At 49.9% G+C, this 17809-nt stretch overlaps 1 protein-coding gene across 6 annotated transcripts in view; it reads left to right on the top strand.

Moving 5' to 3' along the window:
* The window catches only part of MEGF6 (multiple EGF like domains 6), a 109850-nt gene that overhangs the window by 51271 nt on the left and 40770 nt on the right, over positions 1-17809 (top strand). For 5 of the 6 annotated variants that reach the window (XM_080380307.1, XM_080380308.1, XM_080380309.1 and 2 more), the window contains one exon: positions 890-1012. In XM_080380307.1, coding sequence (XP_080236433.1) covers positions 890-1012 — 123 coding nt within the window. Of the gene's footprint in view, positions 1-889; positions 1013-1036; positions 8738-17809 lie in introns of those variants that run through there. The other variant, XM_080380311.1, reaches the window with a different exon arrangement.

Below are 17809 nucleotides of genomic sequence, written 5' to 3' on the forward strand. Positions count from 1 at the left end.
GTGTTTTGATGAGGTGTAAAAATGCTTGAATGGGAAGCATCTCCAGTGCTTATTAATAGCTCCCCAATGGACTCTGGGGGGGATGCTGCCTTGGAGTTAGAGGGGCAGTACAGGGTTCAGTTCCTTTGGGTCCCCAGTTGTTAAATCCCTGGGAACTGAATGGAGGAGCAGAGGGAGCCTGTGTTTAGGTAACAAGGAAAATAAAGGTGGGGGGAGGGTGATGCCTCTGTTTTCACCTGGTAATGAGTCATTCACTCTATTTAAAAGGTAATTTGAGAAAGGTGCTCCCCATTACTTAAGGGTCTGGCCCACCCCAGGCTGAAGGGAAGAGAAATATCTGGTTTTGGTAAGGTAATGTGATTTATTCTGGGCTTGAGTTACAAAAATTAGTAGAAAACGTGTACTACATGGATATTTTGGTTTTGTCAACCTTTTAGTTTAGTCTTCTCTGGATTAATACTATTCAGGCAACTTGCGTGGGTTTCTTTGAAGGCATTTTCGTGGGAAGCTATGATAGTTCCACTACTCTGATTCAAGACAAGAAGATAAAACTTCTATACCAACAGATTTTTAATGTGAAAAAAATTTGTTTGCTTGTTTTCATGAGCCAGATGGCTATTATAGAGCGTAGCATCACTTTGTGATAACAGATATATTCTCATGCATATGAGTGCCAGTGTTCATCCAGGATGGGATTATTTTGGATAGTGCCATCTTGAGCACTTGAGCATCTAACGAGGGGGATCATTTTGTACTGGTTAATGTTCTTGTTGGCGGTGAAAAGTTAGGAGACTAAGCCGCATAAGAGTGGTTGGGTTTGCTGTCGTGCAGTACCCCGAGGTCAGTCCGGTGGCAGCAGCTCACCTGTGCTTCCCCTTCTCTCTTGCAGACGTGAACGAGTGCGAGACGGGCAACGGGGGCTGCGAGTTCCAGTGCTGCAACACCATCGGGAGCTTCTACTGCAAGTGCGCGGCGGGGCTGCGGCTGGAGCAGGACGGGAAGGCATGCACAGGTAGGGGTGCGTGGCCGCCTGGTACGACCCCAGCCCCAGCAGCGAGGGGCTGCAGGGGGATCGGCACTGGAGCCGTGGGCTGCAGGGTGGTCATCACCATGCTGTCAGAGGAGAGGCTTTTGGGGAAACCTTCTCATACAGTGCACGCTTCTGATGTTGTTTAGCCACCCAAGGTGCTCTCTGTCTGCTGAAGGTTTAGAGGTGCAAGTAACGGGCATAGAGGGAAAGCCTGACCTGATAGAAGTGATGTTTTCAGGGTGACATCTTGGTCCTGTTCAAGTCGATGGCATGTATTGTATTGCCTCTAAAGAGATGAGATTTCTCCTTCGGCATCTATACTGTCACACTGTTCCCTGCCTTCCCCTTCACATCTCCTGCTTTCAAACCAAAGCCAAAGAGAAGACACGGCTTTGTGTTTGCAAAATGGAAATACTGGATGGGATTTATGTAGCATCCAGAGCAAGCCTCACCTCACGTGGCCATTTCTCCTATGGCTCAAATCTGTTTTGCACTGAGTAGATTCCCCGTCCTTTTCTCCCTGACTGTTATCTGTGCAAGTGCTGCATGTTTGAGTCGGCTGGAGCTGAGAGTCAGAAAAATGCAAAAAGCTATTTGCTTATCAGAGCCAAGAGCAAGATACATTTTTCTGGAGTATCTTGCAGTTCCAGGATTCACTGACAATATCATAAACCCACCTTTACCGGGCTCCTGCCATCCAGAAATCTGAAGCTCAAGTATTCTCTAGGGTGACACTAAAATGCCCGCTGCAGGGTACTTTATTGATTGCTTAGGATGGTCACGTTTCTGTGGTGGAGTTCTCGCATATTTTCAGCACTGGTTTGCTTAGCAGAAGTCCAAAAGTATTCCAAATAATTAACAAAGATTGCTGACAAACTGGGAAAGAGTCATTTCTGTGGATATCGGTTTGGACACTAAAGAATTCTGCAGAAAAATGTCACTTTCTTGCCAATTTGGTACATTTGTCTTGTTTTGTTGAAAATAACTGGAAAGTATTTCCTGGCTCTATACCACTGTAGAGATGTGTGAAATAAACAGCTCTGCCCTTATCTTAGCCAAACTAAAATATTTTCGGTTTCCCCAGAATTCCCCTGATGAGGATTAGCTTCTCAGATGATTAAGAGGTTCAGGATTTTGGTGAAAACAAACAATCTGGGGTGTTTTTTTCCTTTTTTTTTTTTTTGTTTGTTTGTTTTTAGGGGAGACAATGTGAATCCATGTCAATATATTCTTAGTATTATTTGTAACCAGTCATGCCCACAGAGCCGGCAGTTGCCCCCTCTATCCCCTTGTCGCAGTGGAGGTGGCAGCCTGCCTCCGTCCCTCCCCGATGCGGTGTTGGGGGCGGTGGAGCAGTCATTGCCATCATCCTCCTGGAGCTCCTTGTTCAGTGTGCAGGTTTCATCACGCACAAAAAAAGACCATGGGAAAGATTAAGCTCTAAATTAACAGAGACTACAATTTGCATTGGGTCACATCACTCATATACTCCCATTTTGCTCAAGTGTAAATCTCTACGCACCAGCAAAGCAGGTGTTAGTTACCCTCTCTGTGGTTTGTGCTTCTCCATCAGTCTTACTAGCGTGACAGTGGGTGGACCTTGCTGGACTCGCCACTTTTGACATTAACTTTTATTTCTGCGTCAGGTAAGGAACTCTTTCCAAACACCCTGAATGCTAATGCGAGTATGAAGAAGTGGATGGGATTAGATCTGTGTTTGTAGAGACGGGGCAGCTTGAAAAGACAGGAGGCACTCATTAATATTTAAAGTTTGCAAAATATTCAGCTCTTCTTGATCAAAGTCCTGATGGAGCCTGAACAATGCAGCCTGGGTCTCCAAAGATGAGGTTATATATTTGGAGCCCTTTGCTGGCTCTGTGCTGGGCAGGAGGGTTTGGACCTTGCATCTTTTCTGAGGGTGGCCCGAGGAGATGAGTCGTGGGTTCAGAGGCCAGCAGTTCACTTGCTTTACCCTTGTGACTTGATTCCTGGCTCTTGCCCGGCTGGGAGTGACGTCAAGCTGGCCTCTTCAGAGTCCTCCTCTTTGAAGTATCTGCTAAACAAATAGCTACGCAATAACATCAGCAGGATGTTTTGTGTGGGGAGGCGGAAAACTACCAGGACTCGGTGTTTGCTTCTAAGGTAGGAGATTTTTTTTATTAGAAAAAATTAATCTTGCCTATGTGAGGCCCTCCCAACCTAACCTCTGCTCAGAAACAGAGGGATGTTATGGCTCAGGGCGAGCCTGCTGCTTTTCCTGCCCAGAATTGGTTGAAGTTATGCTGATTCACTCACTGTAGAAATATGGAGGTGGAGGAATACCCTTGCAGGAGCAAGGGGCAAGAAAAGGAGTTTTGCTCATGCCAGGGTGCCGGTTGGTTGGCTGATGACTGGGATCTTAAAATGAGTGCAAATGTTCTCCTGAAACACTGCAAAGAAATGTAAGAAATTCTTGAAACCTTTGGCTGTCCAGAGCTTGGCACACTTGGCAGGCACAACGATGAGCTGAGGTGGTCACATGTGGCATCTTCCGAGCAACAGGCCCCCCCAGTTCCTTCCCGCTGGCTGCCACGTCCCAGTGTCAGTAATGCCCACCCCAGGACGGGGCTGGGGTATGTGTCTGTGCGTGTGTGTGCATGTGTGTGCATGCACGCTGCTGGCTCAGACCTGGCCCGGTACCTTACAGGATGGCTCCTGGCTTGACCTTATCCACGAAACAGGCAGAGACGGGCAGTAGCAGCAGCAGTGTTTGGCTGTCCAGTGTGTTTTCACTTCTGAGCTAAAGGGATTATAGTTACAAAGAAAATCTGCCCTTGGATTTATATGGTCCTGGGCTGTTTGCTAATGCTACCAGGAAGGGGCTAGTCAGCTCTGGTACCCATCTGGGGTCTGACGAGCTGACATTACAGCGCTGAGCCCCTGGGTGGTACCAGCTCTCATCCTTATTTACATGGTGTGAACATGAGCTAGTGATCTAGAGTCACAAAGAAATATATTTGATACGCTACTAATTCTCATATGATTTACCAGTATCAATAATATACAGCTACGCAGGGGCTTGTAGAGTGTTTCTGTTTGGTTGACTATGGGATGGTTACACCTGTAACCATGAGCCTCTCAAGCATTGCTGTATTTCTAATTTTGGCTATAGCAGACAAGCTGTCTTTAGAGTGGTTTGGGGACATTATGTGTTGGTTTTTTTACCAGAAACAAACAGGTTTTCTTTTTTACAAGCATTTTTGAGGTATAGCAAATTCTAGGGGAGCTCAAGTTCTGTTTGAACAACATCTTGAGGTTCTGCTATCCAACGTTATGTGTTAGGGACTTGAAAGATGTGGAAGCCCCTTTTCTAGATCCATTGGCCACCACTGCTTCAGGTCTAAGTTACATCCCAGGGAAAGGAGCTCATTTTTGCAGTGGTACTAAGTCATCCTTCAACTTCCTTGTTTCGCTGAAGGAGGTTTTGCAGGAAACCAGGGTGCTTGCACACACTTTTGGAAGAGTCGGCATGCACAGGGTCCTGCACTAGTGACAGGCATGATGGAGAGAGCTCAGCCAAGTATGCAGTGGAGAGAGGTCTTAGAAAGCATCATAAACCAAACCTCTAAAATGCGATTCTCACAGGCTTGTTTATTTTATTCTTCTAAGCACCACTTCACATAGAGAAGAGTATTTGAACTTTTCATAGTCGTCTTAGGACAAGGGCATTAGCTCCAAAATTAAATGAAAATTCACATTTTAGCTGGATTGTTCATGCACACAGGGGGGGTCTTAGTTCATTTAATTGCCAGATAACGTTTTCCTTATGCACATGCAGAGGGGTTCAAAAATCTGTCTGGAATACATTTCAGCATGCAGCCCATAACTGGTACATGCTAAATTTCTTGAGCTATTTGTTTATCTGACTCTTCATCAGCCAACATTACGGCGCAGCATGACGACAGAGCGCCTGAGCTGTGAATCCATGGAGTCAAGATGTCATAGCCGAAGAGATTGGCACCTGAGGTTCCTCTTGGTGTAGGCAGATAGATCCAGGTGGTGCCAAAGTTCTCTCTGACCTTGGCTGAAAGACTAGCAGGAGAGAGAAGTGGCGAGTGACCTCCCTAAGCTGTAACTGCCTGTTAGAGGGGTAGCCTCTGCTGTGGACTAGCCTTTAACCACAGTGGTGAACCTTCCTCTTCCAGCTGCTGAAACCGTTTGAGTGGATGATCCTGGGATTTGCACCAGCCAAGCCTTAGCGTCATGAGGTGTTCGGGGAACTAGTACGTACCAGTGCCATGGGCTGGTTAATCCAGGTGCCATTACAGAACACCGTATTACGAGGATTTTCCCCCCTTTAAATTCCCTTTGAAATGGGTCAGGGAGGGCTCGATGGCTTGTTTGAAATAAGCCAACTCCTGATAGGAAGGAAGAGGGAGAGTTCAGACTCCGCACCTGGAAAAACTACAAGCTCTTAACTTTTCCACTTTGTATTCCTCCGGTATCTTCTTCAGCTATAATTGATGAATAAGATGAAAACCTCGCCTGCAGTAGCCCCAGGTAGCTGAGGCTGGGAAGCTAACCCTGAACAGGAAAATGTCCCCTGGGGAAGAGCAAAGCGCATAAAAGATGCTGAAGCAGGGGTTGTAAAGCGCACATCCACTGCTGGCCACCTCTGTTGTGCAAAGCTGCGTGAGCCAGCAGCTGTAAATCTTCTTGCACTGCTTGTATCCCCTGGCAGCCATGCGCCACGTGCTTTTTACACACCAGACGAGGCGACGGCTCATGCTGTGCTGACCCCGAGATCGCAAACCCTGTGCCTCAGCCGCGTTCCTTCCCGCTCCCCTTCTGTGTTTCACCTTTTGCATTTTTCTGGACTGCTTCCATATTTTCCGTTTGGCTGTTTCCTTTTAACTGTAGAATCCTGTTTCAAAGGTCAGAAGAAACTTGGTTTGGGGTTTGGGTACTCTTTGGATGAAGGTTCCAGCACTCGTGTTTACCTAAGCCGGTTGACCTGTGGCTGTGCAGGGATGACTTAACGTGCTGTTGAACTGCAAAGTGCCGCATCATCAGCTGTGATTTGTTTGGGTTCTTACGAGAATTTATTAATGCCGAGACTGAATCTGAATGAAATTCTGTGAGAGTTATGGGTTCAGCCCAGCTCGGTCGCTGTTTAAAGAACCCCTCTGGATGTTCATGCTCTCCTAGCTGGTTCCACAGGAAGCAGTAACGATTTGCTGCTGATTGTAATGTGTTGCCATACTCAAACCAACTCTTAGTACTTAATCAGCTGAAGTAAATTAGGTGACAAGGAAGCTCGAGCTGGCTCAACACTGGCCAAGCATAACTTATTACATAAGCAGGATTCTGCTTATGTTCAAGCCTGATGTACTTTTGATACAGAGCCATCTGGAAAATTCTGAGCCTCTCATCGTTATTGATTTTTTTTTCTTAGCAGTCTAAGAAAGGATGAGATTGAACAAGTTTGTCGCATAAGTTGTTGAGCATCAGCGGCTGTGCTAGCATCCGTTTGTGCAGGGTGAGGAGCAAGCACTCTTTGTCGGGGGCTGCCTATACCCAGGTAGTAGAAATTTCCAGGTCATGGAGCCAGTGGAAAGATCCCTTTGGTTGGTGCTTGTGGAGTCCGGGAGTCACTGGGAGAGCTGCGCTCGCTGTGACTCATCTGCATTCCATGCAAGGCTAATTTAATATAGACAATGTCTTAATAACACCACTGAACTGAGGAAGTCAGTCTAAACCGTTTTTCATAGCTCTGTGGCAACATTCATTTTTGCATGTCAACACTACTGGAAACATTTACAGGAAAAGTGTCAACACTAGCCATCGGAGCAGCTTAAATGTCGCTGCTCGGAGGGTGTACCCCTGAGGACCCGACCTGGGCCAGCAATGAAAATTCTTAACGCCTGGCAATATGTTATTTCTAAATGGGTGAAGTATTGGATAGATGGAAAAGGGGCTTCTAGCAGGATGGCAGCCCACAACCATGCGCACAGAGGTGTGTTGCAAAGCACCACATCGGGACAGCCCATCGCGGGGCTCAGGGAGGGCAGGTATAATTTCTGGTGCCTCTTGGGAATACGCCTCCAGCATTTCCCCTCCTCCTGTTCCTATTCTGCCTAGTGTCCTCCCTGCCTCGGTGCTGAGCAGCATCTCAGGGGGTATGCTGCTGCACCTACCAGGCAGTGAGAGGAAGATGCGTGTTAATTGGCTGCCGGGCTGTGGCACATCTGTGGTTTGCACAGATTTTTACCTCCACAGACGGTTTCTAACAATGTGCAGTTCAGAAAGATTATCTTTTTTTTGCCATAAAGTAACTGAGAAATTTTTGAGTCAGATCTTTTTGTTAAACTTGAAATATTAATGAGAAGCAGGTGAACTGTTGCGATGGGTGACTATTTGGATGAGCTGAAGCAGTCCCTGAAATGCTCCCGCTTGGAATGGGCTACAGAGGGGACTCGTGACTGGAGTCCACCTTCCTTTGGAAACCGTGGCAGAAATAGCCTTAAATCTTTATTTTCTTTCTGGATTCAGCTTCTCTCTGCATTTCAAAATTTTTCATGGAATGCTATTCATTGCAGCCTAAACCACAAGTTTTAATTTGGAATTTTACTACAGCCAAATAATACTGCTAAAACATCTCAAAGTAGCAGGCTGTGCTCTCCCTCAGCTCAACCCTGCAAGCACATTGTTTCAAAACATTCCAGAAAGTTGAATGAGGCTTTTGAGCTTGCCTCTGGAAAATCCAATCTGCTAGTCTTGTTTAATGAAAAAGGTAAAATAAAATTCTAGGCTCCGTCTTGCAGGAAACAGTAATGTTATGGTTTTCCTTGGGGTAGCCACAGTGGCCATTCCTCATCTGGGCTTGACTCTGTGGATGAAGATTTCTTTTCTGGCATTATTTTAAGAGAAGCCTGGTGAAGGTTTGCTGTTGCTTGCAGTGCCACCAGCTGCGGGATGCTGGCGGGGCGGTGGGATGCTGCGGGGCCCTGGCCTTGCACCCTGCACGTGATGTGATGTGTGAGTGAAGCCCCCCCCACGCCGCAGCGGGGCCGGGCCCCCGTGGGACACCCTGCCCCACCCCCCCGGCTCCCTTCCCCGTGGGGCACCCTGCCCCCCCCCCCCCCCCCCCCCCCCCGCTGTGCCCCGATCTGGGACAAATACGCTGGTTTATTACTTTTTTCCTGGAGCTGGTTCTGCCCGCCCCCCCCCTACGGGGGGCAGCTATGTGGCAGCGGGTCCTGCGGCTCAGCCCCTTCCAGGCGTGAGCCCCGGGGGCAGCGCCGCCCCCCACCCCCCGGGGTCCCCCCCCCGCCCCGTTCCCGCGGGCGGTCGCCCCGGGGCTGCGGGCCAGCAGCTCCCCCAGGCTCGCTCCTCCCGCGGGGGGGTCCGGGGGTGCGGGCCCGGCCTCACCTGGGGGCGGGGGCGGCGCGGAGCCCGCCCGCAGGCAGAGCCGCCCCTCCGCAACGCCCTGCGCGCCCCGCGCTGCCCTGCGCACCCTGCGCTCCGGGCGCGGTGCGGCGCTGCGCGGGGTCGGGGCTGTGGCCGGCATGGGGCGGGGGCGGCTCTGGCTGCTGCTGGGATGCTTGGCCTTGCTGGGTGCCCCCCCGGGCGCCGCCGGCACCCACTACCCCTACCTCTGGAGGAGCTGCTACCCCTGCTACGGGGGGCGTGCGGGTTACGCGGCGGGGCACCCCGAGCTGCGGGCAGGTAGGTAGCGGGGCGGGGGGCTGCGGGCAGGTAGGTGGGGGGGTGGGGGGGGCTGCGGGCAGGTCGGTAGCCGAGGAGGGCTGCGGGGGGCTTTCTCCCTCCGTGCTGGCACCCGGCGACCCCCCGTACCCTCCGCTCCCCGCGCCTCGCTTGCTGCGGGGGGCGGATAACGCAGCTGCCGGCGGGGGCTCCGGGGCTGGCAGCGGGAGTCACCGGCTGGAGTCACCGGCGGGCGGCCAGGCTGCACCTCCGGCCGCGTTCCCACCGGCCCCGAGTGCTGCTCCAGCACAGCCTGCGGGGGCTGCTTCTGCCAGGAGGAGAAAGAACCAGGAGTTTCTTTCCATCCGCTGCGCCGGTTCTGTCACACGGTCCTTTAAAAAACAAACATACGCGTTCCGTTACGGTACGTTGGTTAAGTTTTTTCTCGGTTCTGAAGGATCTTACTCTGATCCAGGGCAATAAATGAAAGATGATGCTGTTTTATCAGGAAACTCCACTGCCTTTCTCTCTGTGAGGCTGTCGGAGTTGGGGTTGCACGAGTATCGTGCGGTGGAGCCTTGCAAAGGACGGAGCTCAGCATTGGTGTCACTTGATGCGTAAGGGGAATCCTCTGGCAGCATCGTGGGGGGATGAGGAGTGTGGGGGCTGCGGCTGGTGGATGCGGTCGGAGGAGCCACATCTCACAGTTTACTGCTCTGCGCCGAAATGTTCAGACTCGGCAGCGTCTGTTTGAAGCAAATCCCCAGCAAAGGCACCCTGAGCCCTTGCTGTGCGCGTGGCGCTCGGCCAGCCTGGGTGTTCCAGTGGGCAGGTGGAGGGGCTGGAGTCACACTGTGCTCCCGCTGTGTGCGGCAGCGCCTGCGGCCAGTGGTACCCCAGCAGTTTGTCATCCTGTCAGAAAGTTTGAGGCATCAGCAGCCTGCGGCTGCTAGCAGTAGATGGAGGTTCCAGCATACCAGAAGGTACACGATGAGCTTCAGTCGTTCCATTTCCCCGTCAGTAAGGAGCAAAACTTGGTTCTTCCCTCTCATCAATGGGTTAACTTGTGCTTGTTTCTTTCTTTTGCAAGACTTGTGCTTTCTGCTGTGCTGTGTCCGGCACTGTGAGGAGGTGATAAATGTCTTTTTGCCACTTTCTGATCCCTTTTGTTGAACATTTCTGTGCGCTGGCTTATGTGTGATAGTAGATGGGTACGTTGAGCGAGGTGTATGCTCTCCAAGTACACACACACACCCCCCTTCCTCTTTGTGTGTTCAACTGACTTAGTGGCAGATAAATTTTGTGGTTGCCTGAAGATTTAGGTAATAATGGAGAATATGTGAAGTTCACTAAAGACTTTGGATGCTTATGAGTAATGTAGACATCAAGGAATGCATTATCTCATCATGAGATAATCCTAATAAATAAATGCCCCAAGCATTTATAAAAGTGATATCAGTACACTTGTGAGATGTGCCAGACCTTCAGAAATGGGGTGAGTTGCTGTTTTGTTATTTATAGATCAGATGTTTGTCTCAAATTCAGATCGCGTTTGCTGTCTCCATCCAACTACACTAGCTCACTTCTCCAAGACAAGCTCCTGAGATCCAGCTTTGTGTCTGGAATATAAATCTCCAGCTTTCCCTTCCCTACTGTGTAATTTGCCCGATCCTGATTCTGCTTATCCACAGACAGGTAGCTCTGTGCACGCTCGTGGCTTTATCCTGATTTTTGTGTGAAGTATCTTTCAGTCTGCAAGGCTGAGGTCTTTTCTTGTGTTTGGGAGGAATGGAATTTAAAGCTTCGAGCAGCAAAGCAAAGCACCTTCACCCTGGCCTTTTGGCCATTCTTGCAAGTGCTCTGAACCTGGGGGAAAAAGTAATCTACTGAAAAGTTTTACCTCTAAGCCTCTTTTTCCAGGAACCTGGGTTTTTTCATCTTTAGAAAAGGAGTGAATATCCAAGCCAAAATCGGGCAGGTAAGCTAAGTATGTCTTTCCTCCAAGAAGCTGTGTCTAATGTTCTTAGATAGTTTACAAAGAAGTAGGTGCAGATAACAAAATAAAACAAGCCCAAGCGCACCCACCACAGCCTTCAGGCCCACCCAACTGAGAACAACAAAAAATGACACCAAAAAAAAGATGTATTCTCTCTTTCCACCTCTGAAACAAGTGAATTTTGGACATGTTGCAGCATGAAATACCTTTCCCCTGAATGGTGGTTTGACACAGCCAGCAGATGGAGGGTGAAGGCTGACTCGGGCAAACACCTTGGTCCTTTCCTCCCCCAGAACGAGCTTGTTCTGCTCACACCGCTGCCGTGCCCCTAGCAGAGTGAGGGGGTCTCAGCCTCCCATCTGCCAGGAGCGCTCGGAGATGCTCTCTGTTCCCTGCACTGCCCCAGTTGCTGTCCGGAGCTTGCTCTGCAGGTGCTGGTATCAGAAACAAGATGATTTTTCAGGGAGCTTAATTTTTGGCTTTAAATGCAAGTTGATCCTCAGGAGAGGTGACCTGAGATGAGGTGCTGGGGGCGGGGGGGGGGGGGGGAGAGGAAGTTCCCTGAAGATGTGGCCCCTGGGTTTTGCAGCCCCTCACCCACCAGCGTGCAGGTAGATAGCCCAAGGTACGTGGGAGTGCTCGGGTGGCAGGAGCTGGGTGGTAGGAAGCTGGTGTCACGCCTGCAGGCAGTAGGGCAGAGGAGAGAATCGTAGGGGCGCTGCTCATCCCAAACTCGGTATTACTGTGAGTTTAGTCGGTAATTTTTCCTCCGCTGCTTGAGCGTCTCTTAAACAGGTAGTAGCAGACGTTCTCTTAATCCTATCATTTTTACAACACCACGTACTGGTTTACTTGCAGTACGTTCCCACTTGCCAGTCCAAGCCCTGCAAACTCTGCAGACGTGTTTCTCTCATCAGCCAGCTGCAAAAGCAAAGCAACCACAAGGAACTGCTGTAAATGCCTTTCATCGGCAATTTTATTGTATGAATGGAGAATGAAGAGGTGTTTTGTGTAATGACAGTGGATGTTCCATTGAGGTTTTGAGTGCCTTAGAATGCCTTCTGTGTGCAAACAGTGCTCTGTTGGATCCTTGTGTTAGAGTGGCTAATTGCAGTGCTGTGCATCGTGCCCTTACGCAGCTAACCTTTACAGGAGAGGTCGTGCTCTGCTGGGGACTGGCATTAAATCATCACAGTGTGAGTAGACCTGGTACCTTGATATTCTCTCTGTGATTCTTTAAGTATGTCAGAAAACAGCACAGAGCATAGCTGGTCGCTTTTATTTGATTATATGGTTTCCCTTAGCTTCTTCAATAGCGACCTGCATTTCCATCCGTCGGTACTGTTGCGTGTCAGTGTTTATCTCCATGCGGTTAGCTTCCATGGCACGGCGCAGGGACCAAGCCGACATGCCTCTGCACAGGTATGTCTTCTCAAAACGGCACCCTCAAAACTCAAAACACCACAGAGAAGTGGGGTAAAACAAAGCTATGAAAGAAGGTTTGAGTGGGTGAGTAGCAGCAAGTCAAGAGCGGGCTGCCTGCTTGTTGTTACGTGCACCTCTGCTCCGCTCTGAGTAATAGCTAATTATCAGCACCATCCGGAGACAGAAATGTGAGCACAAATGAGAGCTGGGCGACTCTCCCAGCTGCTGCGCTTGAAGGCAAAAGAAGGTGAGCTGAGGACAAAGCAAGTGACTGAGGCGAAACAGCTCCCTGATACATTTTCACTTCATCAGATTATTCTAAAACCAATGCACCTGTTCCTGAAGCACCTTTGGAGACTGCTGCTCTTGAGGGTGGCCCAAGTAGTGTGGGAAAGCTGTGGGCATCTCCTGTCTGCCTAGGAGCGGCTGCAGCAGAAGGAATGCCAGCCCCAGTTACTCTGTGGAGCTCTGTAAGTTCCTTCAAGGCTTTCCTAAATGCCTGGTTTACAAGAAGATGAAAACTGAGGGTGTGGAGGCATTTTGACTGCCCAAAATGACCTTTCTTCTTTCCTCACATGAGTCCCTTGGATTCTGAGCTGAGACCAGCCTGAGGCAGGTACTGTTCTTCATTTAACTGGAGAAGGGAAAGGCTTCCAGGTTAGCCGAGACAGGGCAGGGCATCGCCTGCTCCCATGTCTTCCTTGCGCTGCTGGATCCAGCTGTTGCTGAGTCCTGTCTACAAGGGGAGGGTGGAAGAACGGGGCCTCTCACATCTCCAGGTTATCTGTGCTAGGGACTGTGCAAGAGACGAAGTAATGCATAGGAGTTTTTCCTTTTACCACGTCCCAGCACTGTTCTGTGCCCTGAGTTTCTGATGGGTGTCTGTAGGTCGGGGCAGCAGCGGTGATGCTCTGCTCCGCGACACGGGAGCAGCCAGCTTCGGCCGCCCAGCGTGCTGCTCTCCTGGTTTGTCTCCTTCCAGTCTCTTCTATAAATTGCTGAAGTAGTTTCAACAAACTGGTACCGGAAAGATAAAGTCACTAAATCCCACACATGCTCAGCCTGATGGATTTTAATTAACCTTTTCCCTGCAGCTCTGCTCTGTAATCCAGGCTAATTGCCACAGGGATTAAAGCCTGGCACTGCTTTTTGGCCTGACAGAGTGAGCCTCGGCAGCCTATCTACTGCCTGTGCTTCCAGCTGGGATCCGTCTCCTCCTCCTCAGCCTTTCAGAGGAGATAAACTGCCTCTGTACCAAATATTTTGTAATTTGCAGAGCTGCTGTTGCCACTTTCTTTCCTCTGACATGGAGCTCTTGGTGGAGATGAATCATAGTATTTCTTCTCAAAGGACCTGTGCATGGTCATGGAGTGCACTTAACCAAAAGTGCTCCTTGCTCCCTCCTCTTTTTTTTTGTCTTGTGTTCATCTTGCCTGCATTTGATTGCAGCATTACCCCTGTTGGTCCACATAGCCAGAACCTGGGGTCTGACAGAGCATCGGCTGTTTCTTGGGCAAGCCCCGTGTCCTTATGGATGAGGACATGAACTCTGGTTTCCTTACACAGCAGGGAGGTTTCCCCACCCAATAAATGAAGTCCCACTCCCAGGCTCTTGCCACGTTTGGTTTTTGTGTCTGCCTTGGTGGGCTGTGGCCGGTATCTGCTTCCCTGTCTGTGCCAGCGCAGCGGAGCATGCAGGCACTTGGGCTTGGCGAGCCCCATCCATCCTGGCACGGCTCTGGGTTGCTCAGTGTCAGCTACCCTCCCCTGAAGAAAAGCCTGTATGCTTCTAATTTTCTTTCTTTGGTATACTAATTTCAACCAGATTTTGTCAGTTCTCCAATAGGAAAATAACCTCAGCGTGCTACAAACCGCATCTCGCAAAGCATCACGTAAATTTTCGGGTCTTCATGCTGCCAAGATGTGCACTGAGGGCAACGTGACCCTTCACAGCGATGCTCTGTCCTGACCCCAGGAGGCAGCTCCTGCTGCTTCACAGTATATATTCCTGGGTGAATCACTTGCTGGTGAGCCTTGTGCATGCCTGGGCAGGTTGGAGATGCTTCTGCTGGGATGGCCAGTGGACCTGCCCCCTCCCCATCCCCGGGACCGATGCACTGCCCTTCCTCCATCCCAGGTCCTGCTGGGAAACACAGCTCTTGCCTCTTTCCTCTCTCTGTACTCTGTTGTCTGTTGCAGGGTGTGGGACAGACAGAAGTCCTGGGCTGCGGGATGGACCCTGATGCTTGGGCATGGCCGGGAAAGGGCTGCCTGGGGTGTCTGGTGGAGCGGGAGCAATTCCCATTCCCCAGCATGAGCTGCTGCTGTTGCTTAGGCAGGACAGAGTGATCCTCTTGGACCTAGCATGGGCTCCAGCACACCATCATTGCGGCTCCTTCTTTTTAGCAATGCCTTTCAGGTCACACCAGAAGAAACCCTGCTGCTTGACAGAGCCACGAGCAAGCTCTGGCTCCTCTCCCCTCTGCGAGTGCTCACGCAGCTGCTGTGGCGTTCGCAGCCCATGACTCCATAGGCTGATGACCAAAAGCAATGGGTCTTGACCAGAAAATGCAAACTCCCTGTAGAGCATCTGCCTGGGAGGTGCCTCGTCTCTCTGCACGCTCATACCAGAGTTGGAATTGGTTTGGACAAATTGCAGAGTTGCGTTATTTCCAAAGATGCAAACCCAAGATTTCTTGGGTGCTGACACTGCTGCCTTCCACTGCTGCGAAGGATAGGAGGTTCTGTTTTGGTCGCACCATCGTGGTAGTGTATGTCCGAAAATCTCTCAGTTACTGCAGAAGGAGATAAGTGAGGCTCCGGAGGGGGATGTGGCGGGTTGCGGGGACGGCGTGCGGTGGCGCAGGGATGGGTGTTTGTGCGGCAGGGGCAGGGCTGGCCGCTTTCCCCAGCCAAGGTGGGATGGGGCAGGGGGGGCTGTGGGGTGGGGACAGCCCTGGATAATACTGAGATTTAGAGGGTGAAAAAGAGAAAGTGGGAAGAGGAGATGTTTAGAGAGGAGATGTGTAATTACTGAGTATGAGTAATAGGGTGAAAGTAAGAAGTTTATTCAGCACATCACTAACTTTTTTGGACGGTAAATTCTCTGTGGTTTCAGATTAGAGTTGAAGGGAAGCAGTGGAACAGTCATTGAAATGCAGACCAAAAAACTTTATTACTCTATAAAATCTTCCCAAAGCCCGGTTTTCCTGTTCTTGACCTGAATAGAGCCAATTGTGTATATTAATACCTAATTCTGCCCATAGAGATGTTAAAAACCAAAAAAACCCGACAACGAAAAAAAGCAGTAGCACAAATGCAGTATATGGAACATGGCCGGGAAGCGGTGCCTGTGTCCCGTGAGCTCTTTCAGGGACACAGCACCCATTGCTCACCGCAGTGGCTGGCCGGGCGCAGGGCTGGCTCTGCTTGCACTGTGCAGCCTGGGGACGTCACTTTTCTCCTGGCCCCGGGCAGCTGCAGGAAGGGCAGTGCCTTTCCCTTGTGTGCTGTGCCATGAGCAGCACCATCCTCCTTCCCGTGAGCGATAGACCCTGGGCGATCTCCTCTCAGAGGCGTCGGACCCGAGCTCCAGCTTGGTGGGGCTGCTGGGGAGCTGCAGGGCTCGTGGGGACGCCTGCTCCAGTGGGTTCCCGATGAGCTTGCTGCTCTGCTGCGCGACTAGTGAGTGCATTGGCGGCTCTAGGGCTCAGTAGCATCCAAACTGTGTAAAGCCTTTGCAAAGGAAAATGATTTAATTAGAACTCAGTTGCTTTGACAGGCATCTCGGATTCATGCCGCAGCATTTTTTCCCTTGTGAAAAGCTGGTTTGGATTTGGGTTACACTTTGGAGAGCATCACTTAAAGCTTATGTTCCACTTCAAAAATCTATTCATTTTCCTGTCTTTAAAAATTAAGTGTCTTGGAAAAAAACAGGAAGAAAACACCAAAACCTTCTGTAATGCTGAGCAAAGGCCTGGCATTACAGAGATGATCGTTTTCTGCCAGGTTAATGACTGCCATGGGGAGCTCTGAAGTGGGAGCCCCGTAAGGCAGCAGGATATCAGAGGTCAAGTGGACACTGCTAGGACAGAAAGGGCAGAGGGGCATTCTCATTCTCTGACCTTAACTTTCAAAGCAGTGAGAAGCCTTCTAATGAAAAGTAACCTGATAAACAATCGTTTTTTTTTTTTATTACTGTGTGGCTCCAAAACACAGAGTCAAACAAGCTTCACCTTTCCAGCTTCACTTCCCATTTTTCTTTGCTCCAGTCCATTTACTTGCTGCTAGCAGATTTTGTTGGTGATGAATCTGATTAACCTAAAATTAATCTCATTAACATAAAATTAATCTAATTAACATAAAACTTTAGCATTGGCTTTGGTCAAGGTTGCATTTCTCCCCCTGCTGTGTTTTTTCTGTGCTGCCCCGGCGGGAGCAGTGGCTGCAAGGGCGGGGGGGGGAAGGGCAGGGGAGCAGAGCAAGCGGAGCGATGCTTCGGGCAGGGGAGCAGATTGCTGGCGCAGGGCAAGGGTGAGGGTTGAGCAGGTTTTTGCACTGCGGAAATGTTTCTTTATCTTATTAGTAACAGCCATTGATGAAGCGGCGCTGGTTCCTTGCTCAGCTTTGCTCCGTAGTGTCCTGCTGCCTGCGTGACCCGCTCTGCCGTGCCAGCGGGAAATAGTTGTGTGTGCTGAAGACATCTTTGCAAAATGCAGACAGTGTGTAGAAACGCTAATAGACCCAAGGCTACTGAAATTTTCTCTCCATGGAAAAAGGAATTACTGGTTGGCTTTTGTGCTGGCAGCATCAATGTGATCTGGTTCCCCCTCAGACTGGAGATCTTTGATCCTTTCCAGTCTGAAAGATAGTGCACATGTATACGTGTACACACACAAATGGCAGGAATTAAGGAGCTGTGCAGCCATATCCGCAAACATCTCTATTATTTCTAATTATAGCCATATGAAAGAGTCTTATGTCTCAGAAACTTGAAATTGCCTTTGACAAGCTTCTGATACACATCTTAGTTAGCACCATGTAACTGGGCGCTCCAAACATTTTTACATTTCTTCTCAGTTCTGGAAGTTATTCCCAGCTCTTAAAGGCAATGTAAGGTCTGTGAAACAGGAAGGGATCTCCCCTTCGGTAACACGCTGCCGTCTACCTCCCTGGTTATGAAGCTCTGATAATAAAATGTAACAGGACTTTTTGTCTCATGGGCTAGTTCCTATTTCAGCTCTTGAAAGATGTCTCAGTGCTTGGCAGAAGATTTTGCTGGCTCAAAGGATGGTTTTGTTCAAGGACCTGTAGTTTTACCAAGAAACATGGACATGCAGAGTTACTGGCCCTACGGATTCCTTGTTGCCTCCGTTCTCCTGGGCTTGCTCCCGTCACAGGGCTGGGAGGAGAGGGCTGGGGACCTGTGGTCAGAGTCTCACCATTCGCATTCTGCAACATTTAGGGGTCCAGTTGGACTTCATCATGTTCTGAAGCATCGTATAATTATGAACAAATCCATTTTAATAACTTTCTCCAGGTATTAACACATTTTCTTTCTCGTCTCTGGTGATGCGTAGCAATTCTCAGCATAGCTTATCATTAGATACCTCAGATTTTGCTGCATTTCAGCAGCAGGTCAAGTGAGTTCCAGGTGCAAATGGTGTGAAATG

This window comes from Falco punctatus (genome assembly GCF_963210335.1).
Source record: "Falco punctatus genome assembly, chromosome: 3".
NCBI lineage: Eukaryota > Metazoa > Chordata > Aves > Falconiformes > Falconidae > Falco > Falco punctatus.